At 46.2% G+C, this 18,090-nt stretch overlaps 1 protein-coding gene across 1 annotated transcript in view; it reads right to left on the bottom strand.

The window, feature by feature from the left end:
* The window catches only part of KLB (klotho beta), a 46,472-nt gene extending 41,110 nt beyond the window's left edge, over nt 1–5,362 (bottom strand). The window contains exon 1 of the mRNA XM_088442025.1: nt 4,487–5,362. Coding sequence (XP_088298151.1) covers nt 4,487–5,263 — 777 coding nt within the window. The 5' untranslated portion in view covers nt 5,264–5,362. The remainder of the gene's footprint in view (nt 1–4,486) is intronic.
* Between the last annotated feature and the right edge of the window lie 12,728 nt (nt 5,363–18,090).

The raw sequence follows: 18,090 nt of genomic DNA, 5'->3' as shown, positions 1-18,090 counted from the left end.
CTTAAATTACTGTTTAAGTGATTGCCTGAAGTAATGTATAGCAGATGGGTAAACCTTTGACCCAGGTAATGTACATCTATGTCTCACTGTGTTTCCATGGTATATACACATAATGTAATGGACAGGCAATGAGGGATGATGCTGATAATGAGGCCGAGCTCGCTCCCTGCCTGGGAGGGAATATCTGAGATGAAGCTCTCCCTAGTCCCTAGCCACTGATCAGTACATCGCTGTCAGACCATGATAATGCAGAGAGGGATGCAGGCCTAGGGATGGCCATCATCCATTGCCGGTTAGCAACCACTGAAGGTTTGCTACTGATGGTCGATAGATGCCTGTCAGCAATGGGGTTTTTTTGTCTTTTTTTCCTGAAGCAGGAAGCACTGAGATTAGCCCCTACCCTGCATCGTGCAACTACGCCCCATCCCTAAACTTGATTGGCCCACAGAATATCGTGCCCCACATTAATGGGTGCAAACCTTTAATGGTTCTCTCATGATGGTTCCATGCCATCGATGTTAATTGTCGATGGCATCATCAATGGTTAAATCACCGATGGCCATCCCTAGATAGGGTGGAGCCACTGTACTAGTGGGCATGCGGCCAGGGCCAGCACTAGGCTGTGCTGCGCCCAGCGACGTCCTGTGTTGCCGCCCCTTCCCTCCTCCGCTCCCTCCCCCTGAGCTTAAATATCAACTATAGCACTGGGAGGGAGGTGGAGTTTCCTGCGCCCTCCGGAAACAGTAGCGCTCCGGGCGACGGACCTGCTTGCCCATGCCTGGAGCCCCTATTGCATGCGGCTACTCCCTAACACGAACAAGTGGAGAAGCTGCCCATAGCAACCAATCATATGCTAGCTATCATCTAGTCATCTATCTAATACATTCTATAAAATTGTGGTTAGAGTCTGTTCCTATGACGTGTATGGTCAGGTCATCGCATGGTTATGCTTCTCCTGCACTCCTTGGTCCCTCAAGAGTACCCTCCACCTCCCTGGCAACACTTCTGGTACAATGCTCCAGAAGATTCTTGCCTATTCTCCTTGAGTGTCTGGAAGACTTTCAGATGACGATTTAGAGAAGGCCAGCCCTCCTGGATCCTGCCATTGGTCCCTAGTGAGGTGGGGGGAGTCGTGGCATTAATGATTGGTTTGCAGTGCTTGGCGGCACATGCACAGTCACGCTCTCAGGGTATTTTTTGCATAAAACACCCTGTGAACTGTGCAGGGAAAGGATTCGCAGGGACAAAGTTGAAATGTAGACATTAAGGGGTATTTTAACTAAAGTGACAGTTTTTAGAAATGGAGATGTTGCCCATGGCAACCAATCAGATTCTACTTAACATTTAAATAGCACCTTCTAAAAGATAATAGCTAGAATCTGATTGGTTGCTATGGGCAACATTTCCACTTCTAAAAACTCTCACTTTAGTAAATATACCCCTAAGGGTTATGTAACTGGTTCCGATCTTATGGAACCGGCTGGATTTCAGTGAGATTGCTTCTGAATTTAAAGCTGCGATCAGTTATGAGGAACCCTAATAACCGATTGTCGATTTAAATTTAGAGGCAATCAGGGTTACACAACCCCCATAGAGTGCTTGATTCAGAAATGCATGCAAGCTGGCTGCGAACACCCCGTTTCTACCCCGTTTCCACCCAGTTACACCTATTCAGCCACAAGATATATGCTGGCTACTCTGAAATGCTCCTAGATGCACTCGGCTCAGACACAGGTGCTGTTGCTAAAGGTCACAAGATCCCTCTGCAAAGCAGTGTCTATATCTAATAATGACTGAAAATAAAGCATGTTTTGAAATTGTGTTACTTTTGAAATGAGTGGTGGACGCACGGAATGGCAGCCCGATAAGGGGATGCAGAGGACAGCATTAAAGGAATTTCAACAAGTTTGGGAGATATTAAACCCTGGAACACAGCCAGCACTCAGAAATGAAATGAGAGTTCAGGCTGACAGGTGAAGGTCTCTTTTTATTTGTTTTACTGTCATCCTTGAAAATCAGAAGAACAAACATAATGCTATAACGTCAATCTATATTGCACACAACACACCCCCCCACACACACACACACACAGATAGGGGCTGTTTCAAAGGTGGATGCAGTGTCAATGTTTGCGCAGTTGAGCGATTATTTGCTATTGCGCATGTGGGAATAGTCGCAACCACAGTTGCGCATGTGTAGAACTGAGTGCACGCAGAGACTGCTGTTGCGTACGGAATCTCATATTTGAGCTGGCGTTGGACAGCCATGGGAGTCTGAAGGCACCTGTGTCACGGGCGTGTTAGTGAACACAGCTGCACTCTCGTACACAGAACCGCAGACACAGAGGCCATGTGTAGCAAAAGTTCAGAAACAGACACTGCACCAGCCGTAGGGCATCGCAAGTGTCGATGGTGATCACGATGACGCACCGATGGTGGAGTGTTTGAGTACACCGGCAGATTTGCACTGTCCATGGACATTGAAACTGGGTGTCTCAGAGCTTGCAATCTCCGGCGCTCGCAAGTACAAGGGAAAGACTGGAACTAGCATTTACATATAATCACAGCTGCAAATCCGAAATAAATCGCAGCCACGCTTGCATTAGCGTCCACCTCTGAAAAGGAGAGAGAGAGATAAAAGGAGAGGGATAACATATATAAAGATAGATAGATAGATAGATAGATAGATAGATAGATAGGGCACAGATAGATAGATGATAGATAGATAGATAGATAGATAGATAGATAGATAGATAGATAGATAGATAGATAGATAGATAGATAGATAGAGCACGGACAGATAGATAGATAGATAGATAGATAGATAGATAGGGCACAGACAGATAGATAGATAGATAGATAGATAGATAGATAGATAGGGCACAGATGGATAGATAGATATTTAGATAGATAAGATAGATAATAGATAGATAGATAGATAGATAGATAGATAGATAGATAGATAGGGCACAGATGGATAGATAGATATTTAGATAGATAGATAGATAGATAGATAGATAGATAGATAGATAGATAGATAGATGAAGAACTCATGTATTGTTTGTGTGTTACATTGCAACCTTGGTGTGAGTAGAGACTAGCCAGCACTGGCCCTGACAAGGTAAACATTGGATGAGTACCCGAGGTGACTGCAAAAATACACACGAGTGACAAAAGTCAAGGATAAACTAGTCACAAAGCATTGAGAAAGGTAATTATTAATTGCATAGTGTAAGCAAATGACGGATTTACCTCCAATGAATATTCTTTTAATCTTAAGTCATTTCAAGTGTCACTACACCTAAGTGCAAACTGACCCTGTATAAAAAGCTATATTGTAACATTCTGATGTTTGACTCTTTATGTACAGTACCTGCAGTCAGGGTAGGCAGGGGAGGCAGAGCCTCCCCTGTCATATTCCCTCCCCAGTCATACTCCCTGTCATGCTCCAGAGTTTTGATATAAAAACTGTGCTTTTATACATGTGTGCCTCCCCAGCCATTGCCTTCACCACACATCACAGGCTACTGTCCACCATAATCAGTCATTTTAGGTTTATAGAGGCTGTATATATTACTATATATTAATTAGTATTGGTTTTACTGGCAGTAAGTCCAATCAGCATAGGAGAAAAATCCACCACATGTTACAACCCTGTTTTCAAATATTTCTAAATAACTATGAATGCTATTAACAATTCTTTGTAGAGAAGCAATTTGTCTGTTAGGGTTAATAGTCGCCACATGTAATCTAGATTGAAAATATGCAGCTCACATTTAAAATGTTTGCACATATTGAAATAGGTGTTCTGCGTTATACTCCATGCATGTGGATGGTTGGGATACGCATGGTTAATGATACCTTGGTGCAGATAAAATGTAAAACAAAAATCTAGTTTTGTGTTTGCACAGTGAGGTTCAGTTTGATTTGCATTGTTCTGGAAATCAATAAAAGTCTTTAGTTACCAAGAATCAGCCAACCAATACGGTAAGTAAATACATTTTAATTGCAGAATTACGGTTTAGATGGTAAACTATGCAGCAGAATATATTCATTTACAGTCTATATGTATTTTCAGATCTCACCATCCAGCTGCTACATAGAACATGTGTATGTATGTACATATATATATATATATATATATGTATATATATATATATATATATATATATACAGTATGTGTGCGTGTATATATTTATATATATATATATATATATATATACACAGTATGTGTGCGTGTATATATTTTTATATATATTATATATATAGTATGTGTGCGTGTATATATTTATATATATATAGATATTTGCATATTTAGTAACATTTTAGCGACTATTTTCAAACTACATTGCATGTCATAATATGTAGTTTGTATTGCTTGCCAGTGCAGTCACTGTTTTAGTGCATACGGCACACACCACCTGAGAACGCAGCAACATTCACCTATACATCATTCACCTATACATACATCCCATACACCGATTTACCTTAATGAGGTTATGTGCCACTGCAGACACCCTGGCATCGTCTCCTCTCACCCAAGGGGCATTTATCCCTGAGCCATACCCGTGCCGGGCTATCAGGTAGGGGTTGTGCATGGAGATCCAATACTTCACCCGGTCTCCAAACTGTCGGAAGCAGAACTTGGCATAGTCATTGAACAGATGGGTGACACTCTGATTTGCCCAGCCCCCGTACTTCTCCTGGATGGGCACCGGCAGGTCCCAGTGGTACAGGGTGACCACTGGCTGCTTGCGCTTGCTGATCAGCAGGTTGAGGAGGCTGTTGTAGTACAGGACTCCCTGCTCACTGGGGACATTATCTCCCTGGGGGAAAAGCCTTGGCCAAGAGATGGAAAAATGGTAAAAATCCACCCTTAAAAAGTCCAGGGCTGGCAGTTCCCTGTCCAGGAAGCTGGCTGAGGTGTCTGCAGGCTGCCCAGTGGTGTGGTTTGCCAGCCAGGGCTGGTGGGATCTCATAAACTCGTCCCACACAGAAGGTCCTCTGCCGGAATGGTCCTCTTCTATTTGCAGAGAAGAACTTCCCACTCCCCATAGAAAGTCTTTGGGGAACGTTCCATGGCTTAAAAGTTGTCCCCCATTTATAGGGTTTACTTGACCCATCCTTTCCCAGACTTTCCTGCCTTCTCCTGGGCTTCCAGTGACTTCTCTTGGGAAAATGATAGCTACATAAAGCCAGAGTCCTTTCAGCCAAAAAGCCACCATTGTGTCCCCCGAGTCTTCTGGCAATGGGGCTCCTTTCATGTGTCAGGATGGAGAGGCTTCCATTCAGGGGCAATGGGCTGCAGAGAGAATGGGTGTCCCACTGACCCTGCTAGCTGTCTCCTACTCCGAGCGCTGGGACTGTCTTATCTCAGCTGCTCTATAGAACTGCATTGTAAAAGTCCGGTCAATGATTAGCTTGAACTGTGTGGTCAGGAGGAGTTTCTGCCAGAGGGGGTGGCGTGTCCTTGTACCAGTTATGGAGAGCCTGATCATATTAGATATATAAATATATACGTCTGCCCCATTACAAGACTATAATAAATATTTATCCTTACTCTTTAACTATTTAAGTGCAAGGGGGCTAATTTGCTCTGCAAGCAAAGCTATAAAATAATTTACAGATGATAATTAAAGATAAAATAAAATTGCATGCAGAAGTGAATGCATATATCTTGTAATGTACAAGTAATATCACCACAATATCTGTACATGTAATAAAATAACAAATAGTTGCTTCTAAATAACAAATAGTTGCTTCTAAGGGACAACATTTATTTTTGCAAACGGCACGGATCCTCTTCATACCAGACCCCGCACGAGACGAGATGCTATTATGCATTTGTGTATTATGTGACTATTTAAATGTACTGTACGGTGAAATGTATCTTTTTGCAATGCAAAGTTATGGAGTGAGCGCATTGTAATCTCAGGAGGCATCTGTCCTGGTGACACTTGCAAATACCGTTCCCTGTTTTATGTCTGAAATGTTTATTTTACACAGCAATCACCTGGGGTCTCCTCATGTACAGTGGTCTTCATACCTGTGGCTGGGCAAATAGAAACCGATTCATGATGTTATCATAAAGGATTAGAGATAATGATATAAAATGTCCCACAAAGTGACAATCAGAGCAGCGTGTTGCATACAGGTAGCTTGTGTAACCACTGTGATTGTTATCCTCTGATGAACATGTGGGCACTTTATAAAAAACATAATAATAATAATAATAATAATAATAATAATAATAATAATAATAATAATAATAGTATTATAACAGCTACAATAATATTAGTAATAATACAAATAATAACCAGATTATTATTATTATTATTATTATTAATAATAATAATAATAAAAATAATAACAACAGTAATAATAACAATGACAAAAAGAATGGCAATAATAATGGCAATAATAATAACAATGGTAGGTACAGACTAATAGCCAATAAAAGACATACACAGCAACCCAGCAATTCCATCCTGATACCTGACTTTACATATATACTGTAAAACTGGGTACACACTTGAACTCGATCTAGCACAAGCGATATATCATTCTATCATCGGCGGGTGTGTATACCAGGTATATCTAGCAGATATATCGGAATCGGTATGAAATACCGCCTGGCCGACAAAAGCAGAGTTTCCGGCGGAGGAAGCCCCGACAGCTCTGGAAATCCTGATCGTCGCTAAGGTAAGTATAAACTAACCTAACACCCTAACCCTCCTTAGGGGTGCCTAACCCTAACCTCCCCCCCAAGTGCCTAACCCTAATCCCCACTCTAAGTGCCTAACCCCCCCCCCCTTCCCTGCTGCCTAAACCTAAGTCCCCCGGGGGGTGCCTAACCCTAACCCTCCCTCCCCCTAGCCTAACCCTAACCCTCCTGGGGGGGTGCCTAACCCTAAGTCCCCCCTGGGTGCACTAAACCTAACCCTCCCACCCCTGTGGCTGTCTGCTCGCGGCGCCCGGCATCCCTTCGAAAGGAATGCTGGGCGCCGCTCTCCCGGCGTCGGGGAAATGTCAGGCGTCTACATCTAGACGCCCAGCATTTCATCCTCACCGGGATATGACATTCGGGAAGCCGGCTGTCGGTATTAAGGCAGGCGGATCCCGATTGTATACTGATATATCATGTCATCTGGCTGTCTGTATGGCCGACCTGCCAACCGCTCGATACGTCGGCAGCAGAGCTAATTGAATATGACGTCACATGTGGGTGGTTATATTCAAATGACTCTTATTGCCACACACATTGGCCGAATGATGGGTGAGTATAGATTTACTATCATTAGATAGTTTGGCCAGGTTTGTATCCAGCTTAAGAATGATAGATTAATCCTGATTTGTAACATAGTATAAGCTTTGCTAAACGACGTGTGTACCCAGCAATGTGACCCAAGACCCCCCTAGCGATGGGCCGACATATCGAGCGGTCAGTACACACTGGGCGATCCAGTGCCTGACCTCCCGATATGCCAGCCCCCGCTGCATGGGATTGACAACAGCGTCGCCTGATTTGACTGCATGTATAAAAGATCAGGCGATACGGCTGACGACCCCACGGGAGCATGCACTACACAATGTAGTGCATACATACAGGACGATTTTAACGATTTGTCATTCTAATGAGATCGTCTAGTGTGTAAGGGTCATTACCCAAATACTTATCCGAAAAGTGTCAATGTCAGGTATGCGGAGGTGTAAATGATATTGGACAGATATGCAGAGGTATACATGATGTAGGACATGTATGTGGAGGTGTAAATGATGTGGGACAGGTATGTGGAGGTGTAAATGATGTGGGACAGGTATGTGGAGGTGTAAATGATGTGGGACAGGTATGTAGAGGTGTAAATGATGTAGGACAGGTATGTGGAGGTGTAAATGATGTGGGACCGGTATGTAGAGGTGTAAATGATGTGGGACAGGTATGTGGAGGTGTAAATGATGTAGGACAGGTATGTGGAGGTGTGAATGATGTAATACAGGTGTGTGGAGGTGTAAGTGATGTGGGACCGGTATGTGGAGGTGTAAATGATGTGGGACCGGTATGCGGAGGTGTAAATGATGTGGGACCGGTATGTAGAGGTGTAAATGATGTGGGACCGGTATGTAGAGGTGTAAATGATGTGGGACAGGTATGTAGAGGTGTAAATGATGTGGGACAGGTGTGTGGAGGTGTAAGTGATGTGGGACCGGTATGTAGAGGTGTAAATGATGTGGGACAGGTGTGTGGAGGTGTAAGTGATGTGGGACCGGTATCTAGAGGTGTAAATGATGTGGGACCGGTATGTGTAGGTGTAAATGATGTGGGACCGGTATGTAGAGGTGTGAATGATGTGGGGCAGGTATGTAGAGGTGTAAATGATGTAGGACAGGTGTGTGGAGGTGTAAGTGATGTGGGACCGGTATGTAGAGGTGTAAATGATGTGGGACCGGTATGTGGAGGTGTAAATGATGTGGGACCGGTATGTAGAGGTGTAAATGATGTTGACCGGTATGTAGAGGTGTAAATGATGTGGGACAGGTATGTAGAGGTGTACATGATGTAGGACAGGTATGTGGAGGTGTAAATGATGTGGGACAGGTATGTAGAGGCGTAAATGATGTGGGACAGGTATGTGGAGGTGTAAATGATGTAGGACAGGTGTGTGGAGGTGTAAGTGATGTGGGACCGGTATGTAGAGGTGTAAATGATGTGGGACAGGTATTTGGAGATGTAAATGATGTGGGACCGGTATGTAGAGGTGTAAATGATATGGGACCGGTATGTAGAGGTGTAAATGATGTGGGAGAGGTATGTAGAGGTGTAAATGATGTAGGACAGATATGTGGTGGTGTAAATGAAGTGGGACAGGTATGTTGAGGTGTAATTAATGTAGGACAGGTGTGTGGATGTGTAAGTGATGTGGGACCGGTATGTAGAGGTGTCAATGATGTGGGACCGGTATGTGGAGATGTAAATGATGTGGGACCGGTATGTAGAGGTGTGAATGATGTGGGACCGTTATGTAGAGGTGTAAATGATGTGGGACCGGTATGTAGAGGTGTGAATGATGTGGGACCGTTATGTAGAGGTGTAAATGATGTGGGACCGGTATGTAGAGGTGTAAATGATGTGGGACAGGTATGTAGAGGTGTGAATGATGTGGGACCGGTATGTGGAGATGTAAATGATGTGGGACCGGTATGTAGAGGTGTAAATGATGTGGGACCGGTATGTAGAGGTGTAAATGATGTGGGACCGGTATGTAGAGGTGTAAATGATGTGGGACCGGTATGTAGAGGTGTAAATGATGTGGGACAGGTATGTAGAGGTGTAAATGATGTGGGACAGGTATGTAGAGGTGTGAATGATGTGGGACCGGTATGTGGAGATGTAAATGATGTGGGACCGGTATGTAGAGGTGTAAATGATGTGGGACCGGTATGTAGAGGTGTAAATGATGTGGGACCGGTATGTAGAGGTGTAAATGATGTGGGACAGGTATGTAGAGGTGTGAATGATGTGGGACCGGTATGTAGAGGTGATGTATTGATAGGAGAGAGGTTTTAGAATTTACAGATGTGAGCTAAAATATTTTTTTTCCCCAAACGTTTTAAAACGTATGTAAAACACTGAAAAATCACTCCACAGACATTTTTCTGTACCTCAAAATACTGTAAAGACTTAAATTTGCTATAAAACACTTGTTGCCTATAATTTTTCTTCATGAATAAAAAATCCAAAAATCTGCCCCCTGACACCTTTTAAGAACCTCCAGTACTTTCCTTATGGCCACTAACTGTTCTCTCAGTTGTCATTTTTTTGGGGTCCAGGTTGATTTCTCCACTTTTTCATATACTTCTCTCATGCCACTTACTGTAGAAAATTCACCCAACTTCGCCGCAAGTCCTGCAAATCAGCATTTCTAATAGAATCTAGCATTTTATGGGTCCACACATAATGTATGCTCGTTTAGCAAAAGCAAACTCGTATCTAGTTGAATTGACCTCAAGGTGTGGTCTGTAAAAGAGGAATGAAGAGGATTGCATATATGACTGAAGAGGTCATTTTGAAAGACAGTCAGCATGCATCAATGATAGCCAACCTGTGGCGTACTAGCTGTTGTGGAACTACATATACTAGCATGCTGTTTATAGGTCAGTACATAGGAAACACTTTGGGGTCCATTCAATTAGTGATTTATGGGTAATGCCCTCGGTGTGCAGTTGGAATGGTGTTGGAACACTGGCAACAGCACCCTTCATTGTACCTAAATTGATTTCACCCCTAATCGTGCATTGTAGTTTACAGCCCCATAGGGATGCATATAAGATGCATGATTTAGGAGCTACCATATGTATCCCTTTGTAAATCAATGTAAGGCTGGTTACCTAGCTTTATTATGAAAACGTCAGTAACACCGTCCATATGCCAAGATCATTGTGGTGGGTGGCTCAGTGGAGGGCACTCCGGATAAAGAGAGCAAATAGCAGGTTAAAGATACTGGGTATGAGGTCATTGGAACTAATTGATACCATTCGCACACCCCTACACAGACATTGAAAATCACTACTAAAAACCTGACTTTTGGTGCCACGCAGGTGTGACTGACCATTTAAATGCCATTTCATGGGTGTGCCTAATTTAGCCATTGTGTTCCTCTGTGCAGCATGAGAGTTCCCTGTGTGTCAGGAGAGCTGCAGTGTTGGCTGGTCAGACCTGCCGCATATATTGCATGGCTGCCCGATCTGCGTCGATGTTACCAATGTTTACTCTAGTGCGTAACATCGGACGGATAGGAGAAGGCAGCAGTGGGTGTCCCTATGCTCAGGTGCACCACCGCTCTCCCCCCTCCCTCTTACCTGTCAGCTGCCCAACACACGCTGCTGTGTGCTGGGCTGCAGTTGGAGCAGGGAGACTGCTGTTGTTGAGCAGAAGCAGCAGTCCCCTCTGTCTGTGGAGGGGAGCAATCACACTGATCACGCCCTCTCCGGATTTATGCCGGGCTAAAAGGCTCACAGCGTCCCCCTCCCCAGCACATTTGCCATTTGTTTTTCTAAGGGGGTGTGGCCACGCCTCCCGAGATTAGACCACACCCCCTCAATAGTACTGGCGAGTCGGCTCACTGAGCATCATCCATTGTGGAACTACAAGAACCAGCACGCCCTGTCAGCAAATGTATAGATCAGCATATAAGGAAGAACTATGTCAGGCATAGATAGCCGATTGTTGTGGGACTACATAAGAGACTTGGGGGTCTAGTTACTAAGCAGTGTTAGGAGACAGAGTGAAAAGTGATATGGTGCCAGCCAATCAGCTCCCAACTGTCATCTCACAGGCTGTGTTTGAAAAATGACAGTTAGGAGCTGATTGGCTGGAACCTTATCACTTTTCACTATGTCTCCTAACACTGCTAAGTAAATAGACCCATTGTGGTTTTGCAACTACTGTTACCTAATCCTGATCTACGTAATCCCTTTGCTAAGTGCCCAGTAACGCACTCAGGGAAAGGTGCAGTCAGATAAATAAATGTGGGACCGAACAGGAACCTGTGTCAACATACAAAGGGTTAAACCTCTGCTATTCACAGCTTGGAATGGAGATAACATTGCTCTGGAGCTGAGGTATTTTTATTATAGAAAACCTGTATAATCCACATTCCCACATACTGTAGCAGTGGTGAATACAGAACTAGGAGATAGCTAATAGAAGACAGAACTGCCTACTATCCCGATTCGGCTGCCAGCCTCCCCTGAAAGGCAGGCAAGCCTCCCACCCGTCCAGCCACCCCCCCTCCGACGATTACTACAAAACCCCTGCATTTGGGGGGGGGGTGGCGTGGCTGAATTGAGTCATTGAGGCCACCGCTACCAAATGCCGTGCCCACACCCCACCCCGTCCCATTGCCGGGTAGTATGCCCGGCCAGGCCCCCCTGCTTGTCCGACCTGGCTGCCCCCTCCCGGAGGGGGCCGCCAGGATGTCGGCAAGCCTGCCCATAGGCATTGTACTGATGCAGTGTGCATATACCACAAATACAAAATTTTATGTAACACGAGAGGTTAAATTTACAAAAGGACGATTTTCATTGATAAAATTTGAACTACATCGACCAACATCGATGTTGTGTTTCATGGGCTAAATCACATATTTACTAACAGGCATTTTTTTTTTTTAGTTAGATTTTTAAGTCTTAGTAAATGTCTGATTTAGCCCCTGAAACACAACATCGATGTTGATCGATTGAGATCGTTTTTGATTGATTAAAATCGACTTTTAGTAAATTTACCCCTATGTATCCTTTATTGCGTATTCTGCTTGATGCCTCATCTATAATATATGGATTTAGGGCTAAGTTGACTAAGCAGCGGGTTCTAAACCCCAGCGTTTGGTGGCGGTTTGGCGGTTATCCACAGATTTACTAAGGGCAAAATATCTGTCAAACTACAGTTTAGAATAGAATAGAATAGCAAAGCACCATCGACGTTTTAGAACATAGGAAGAAAAGACTAGAACCCTGGATTTATCAAGCAGGGGTTTTAAAAACCACTATTAAACCTCTGCGAAAATCAACCGAACAATAGACCTGTTTGGGAGAAGTTTGGGAGCAGTACTGCATAGATCACTATGATCTGTGCAGTCTTTGCTCTATTTAACCACTTAAATGGCTAATATTGCAAAAATGTCCCCAAAATTGTCGGGGGTGGGGGTTTATTATAATATATTTTATAATACATTTTTAGAAAAAAAATTGAAATCAAGTTTAAATAGCTAGTTTAAATAATGTGATAATTAAATATAAATTCACAATCTTGGTGAAATTTTTTTGAAAAAATATTTTTATAGTAAAAAACCAAACAAAATAACTTAAACTGGGTACACATTAGACAATTTTTGGAATGATTTGGTCAATTCCGACAGATCGGAAATACAAATCATTCAAATCGTCAACTGTGTATGTGTCACACTCACCGAGTTAATCTGTTCCCCTATTGGGTTCCACGGATCTCTTTAGGTAGAGAGGTGAAGGTTTCATATATTGTTTTTATACCTAATTTCCAGTTCTGACCCGGAGGTTGGAAGAGGGTTCCAATCCAGATCAGACCCATAACTTCCCCAGCGCCGACCCAGGATGTTCCCTAGTCGGCGCCATTCCCACTGGAGACGGGTTTGCAGTGACCTGGCTCTCCCGACGTTGAAGTGGACGCTTGGAGATCACGTCATCTCCAAGCGCCCCTGAAGCCGGCCAATCGGCAGGCATGCGGCACGATCCAGGTCATCGGGACCCAGATCGCGCCATTTACACTACAGGGTTTCACTGGTCGTTCCCGTGTTAAACCCTGCAAGTTACCTGGGTTGCATTGCTGTGTCACTCAACCCGGGAATCCAACCCTGTTCCCTTTTACACCCAGAAGCAACCCGGGTTAACCCTGCAATAACCCAGGTCTTAGCTCTAGTGTAAAAGGGATATTACTCACACAAACACATAGAGAAATACTACATACTATAATGTTTTGTTTATTCAGTTACAATAACATCAGAGAAAAGTACAATTATTCAATGGAGTCACTATGTTGTCAACACCACATCAAATAATGACATTAGTGACAGTTGTAGCAGTAAAGCACACACTCTTTGCAGAACATTTGAAACGGAACACTTCTTTCTTGTGCTATGAAACAAGAAGCAATGAGCAATTTTCTTATCACATCAACATGCAAACGAAGGTAATAAACTTGCTATAATATTATACTATACTGCAATAAATCTCACTCAAATTCTGGGCAGTTATAAAGCGTACACACGGTACGATTAAAATGGACAATATGTACGATAACAATATCGATCATATCGTTATCGTTCATATCGTGCATTTTCCGGGTGCCCAACGACCTGCGATGCGCGGGCACGTATGGACGATATCGATATCGTCCATCGACCGTGCATGCAGGCCAACCTCGTCGTTAGTTGATCGCGGGTCGTTACAGTCGTTGGTGAATTGGTGGTGTGCTGTATGATCGATATCGATCATCCAGCACACCCGGGAGATCGTACAATGATAAAGTTATCGTTGTCAATCGTCCCATGTGTACACACCATTACACTTGCGTTGGTGCACATTTGAAGTCCGATTACACTCCTTTCTCATCTTTTTCATGTGAAGAAAGTACTACCTCAATTCTATAATATAAAGCATGCAATTAACCTTTACTAAATGTTAATGTGTTTAGTGTTAGCAAAACCATTCTGTGTTACGTTCCAGTCTTTGTTGCTTGCCTTTGTTCGGATACTGTCTGCCAATCACAGTGCGGCATTTCAAATTTGACGCCAGCCGCGAGCCAATCGCGGCGTGCGGTCTGGTGGCCAATCAAAGATGGCAGCGGCGAGCCAATCATGGTTCGCTGTGTTAGCGCCTCGTCCCCTGGCTCTAGCTCATATAGGGAGCGGCAGTAATTTTAACGTTGGGAAGGAGCAGTGAAGAGTTCCTGAATCTTGAAGAAGGGTGAGAACACCAGAAGTCCTGGAGAGCGGCGGTCATTACTAAGACCTATAGACAGGCCGCTGCACACCAGGTGAAGACAAAAGAGCTGACACCTGTCGGAAGACTGAGTCGGCGAAGACACCGTTTGCACCGAAGCAATAGTGGGCCACGCAAAAGAGCTAATGCTGGCCACTGCTCCTCAGATGAAGACTGCTGTAAGCCCTTGAAGTGGTGGGAATTGGCCTGCCTCAGGTGAAGGCTACAGGAAGTCCAGAGGTGGCAGGAGGTGTCCCACTCTGGTGAAGGAAAAGGTTTGCTCGTGGCTGAAACAAGCTTGGTCCAGCTGAAGACAGCAGGACTCCATTGTTCTATTCCCTCCCTTGACCACCATGATTCGGACAACAGGCCCGGGGGGGGGGCATTCTCAGGCACTAGGCGTGTGCCACTGTGTTGGGCATTTGGCCCTGGGGGCATAAGGAGGGGCCAGGCCCGGTAGGGTTGGTATTCACTGTAATGAGGCACTAGGCTGACCCACAAGGGTACTGGCCCCTATTGCATTGTTATATATTGTTTAGGCAGGACTAGGCCGAGCCAAAGGGGGTATTAGGCCCTATAGATATTGTTTCAGCTCTGGTTAGGTGGAGAGTTTAGAGGGCATCATGCCCAATAGGTATTGGCCACACGGTTTATGCGGGCACTAGGCCCAAACAACCGAGGGCAATAAGTCCAATAGGAATTGTATTGCCCCAAGGTTAGGTGGCACTAGGCAGAGGCTGCAGAGGGCATTAGGCCTTGTATAATAGTATTGTATAAGCCCCATTGATTAGATGGGCATTGCTAGGAAGGTCCCCATTACTAGTTAATTTCATCATTTAATCTCCCGAAGTCCAGCCCCCATTAAAGAAACTCTAAGGCAGATGTACTAAGCTCTGTAAAGTGATAAAGTTAAGAGTGATAAACTACCAACCAATCAGCTCTTGTAATTTTTTAAACACAGCCTATAATATGGCAGGAGATGTTAGGAGCATAGGCGAATCTAGAGATCTGGTGTGCTTCTCTCTGCCCCAGTGTGCGTTTCTCAACCCCATTCCCCCAGCCCCAGTGTGCGTTTCTCAGCCCCATTCCCCCCGCCCCAGTGTGAGTCTCTCAGTCCCATTGCCCCCGCCCCAGTGTGAGTCTCTCAGTCCCATTGCCCTGGCCCCAGTGTGAGTCTCTCAGCCCCATTCCCCCGGCCCCAGTGTGCATCTCTCAGGCCCATTTCCCAGGCCCCAGTGTGTGTCTCTTAGTCCCATTCCCCCGGCCCCAGTGTGCTTCTCTCAGCCCCATTCTCCTGGCCCCAGTGCATCTCAGCCCCATTCCGCTGGCCCATACTTGCCTACCCTCCCGATTTGGTCGGGAGCCTCCCGAAAATCGGGTGCCGCTCCCGACCTCCCGGGAAGGCAGGCAATCCTCCAGGCCCCCGGCGATGTGTCCGCAATCGCCGCACCCCCCCGCGCTTATAAGAGAAAACCCCCGGCAGCAGGGGGGCCGGTGACGCAATTCGCGCTGAATCGCGTCATCGTGGCTCCGCCCCCGGCTGCAGAATGCCATTAATCACGGCATTGTGAAGAGGGGGCGGAGCCACGATGTCGCGATCGCGCTACCACGCCCCATGCTCCGCCCCCAATGTTACGTCACCTGCCGGGCCCCGCCCCCTTTGACTGCTTCACACCCCCAGCCATGCATGCCCGACAGCTCCCTCCCGGAAGGAGGGAGCTAAATATCGGCAAGCCTGCGCTGGCCCCAGTGTGCATCTCTCAGCCCCATTCCTCTGGCCCAAGTGTGTCTGTCAGCCCCATTCCCCCGGCCCCAGTGTGCGTCAGCTTCATTCCCAGCCCTGTGTTAACTCCAATCCCCCCAGCCCTGTGCAGTCAGCTGCAATCCTCCCAGCCCTGTGCAGTCAGCTGCAATCCCCCCAGCCCTGTGCAGTCAGCTGCAATCCCCCCAGCCCTGTGCAGTTAGCTACAATCCCCCCCAGCCCTGTGCAGTCAGCTAAAATGCCCCCCCCTCCCCCTGTGCAGTCAGCACCAATCTCCCCCCCTCCCTGCAGTCGCCGCCGCCACCACTTACCTGCTGCTCCTGTTTGGCTGCTTGTGGGAAGAGCTGCTGCTGGGCATGCGCAGCAGCTCCCCCGGCGGCCATTTTTCTTTAAAGGTAAGCTTCTGCGCATGCGTAATGCTCAATGCGGGCGGTGCCGGGCAGCGGCGTTTCAGCTAACTGGGCTAATGGGTGGTCCTGTGCACCCCTCGGACCACCCCCCAGTTTCGCCTATGGTTAGGAGCTGACTGGCTGGAAGTTTATCACTCTCTAATGTATCACTTTCCAGAGCTTAGTACATCTTTCTCAGACTGTGGTAAGTCCTTACATACCCTACAGTCAGGCCCCAATTAGAGGTAGGCTGTTGGTAAGGTACCTGCTTGCGTATATAAGCTGGCTCTGTAACTGTACTGCTGCCTTGTTTGTGTCTGTATTGTTCGGGTGAATGCATTGTGGGGAATTAGTAGAAGTGTGTGTTACGGAGTGCACTTACACCCAGCCTGTGATTGTTGTTGTCCTCCTTGACAGTCAGACTTAGGGCCTGAGGTGTTAATCAGTAACCAGGTTGTTTTGGTTGGTATACACTAGGGAAAATAGGTAAGCCATGTGGGTGGGTCATTTATTGGCAGGTGCCGAGCTCAGGACCATTCGTCCATCAAGAAGATGAGAGTAGATTTGGTGAGCATAATCCATATGTCATGCTCACACCCTTCCCTTCGGGCTGTTTAGTTCAGGCACCCCCCTGGTGCTTGGCACTAAGGCATAACCAGTCTGAGGCCAAAAGTGCCAATGATGATCCACCACTGATCCCAGGGGGGTCATCCTCATGTAGCGCGTTTCCCTTCCCTCCTTGGTCCAGGAGTAGGTCTGTGTCTGCATCCGCCCCTCTTCACAATGCCATTATTTTTGGCAGTGTGAAGCAGGGGGCGGGGCCGTGGTGACGCGATTCAGCGCGAATCGCGTCACCGGCTCCCCCGCTGCGGGGGTCTCTAATCTTTTCAGGGGGGAGGACGGGAGGGTCAGAGGCTTCCGGGAGGCTTGCCTGCCTTTCCGGGGGGCCGTGAGTGGCACCCGAAAATCGTGAGGCTCCCGGCCAAATCAGGAGGGTAGGCAAGCCTGCATTACTTGGGGGGGACATTACTACAGGGGACATTACTTGGGGGGGGCATTACTACTGGTGCCACTACCACAGGGGGCTACTGGTGCCACTACCACAGGGGGCACAACTACAGGGGTATTGCTACTGAGGGCATTACTATTGGGCACACACAGGGGGCATGACTACTGGGGCACAACTACAGGGGTATTACTACTGGGGGTATTTATACAGGGGGCATTACTATTGTGAACACTACTACTGGGGGTATAACTACAGGGGGCATTGCATAGGGGGCACTGCATAAGGGGCAACACTCCTGGGGGCACTACTACTGGGTGCACTGCATAAAGGGTATGTAATAGGGGCCCCCACATGTTTGTTGCCCAGGGGCCCCCACAGACCTTAATCCGGCCCTGTCAGCAGCAAAACATTTTTTGAGAT

Source organism: Taudactylus pleione, unplaced genomic scaffold (genome assembly GCF_031769625.1).
Source record: "Taudactylus pleione unplaced genomic scaffold, aTauple2 ptg000302l, whole genome shotgun sequence".
In the NCBI taxonomy this organism is placed as follows: Eukaryota; Metazoa; Chordata; class Amphibia; order Anura; family Myobatrachidae; genus Taudactylus; species Taudactylus pleione.
The sequence above is the reverse complement of the archived record's forward strand: the minus strand, read 5'-3'. Positions and strand labels throughout refer to the sequence as shown.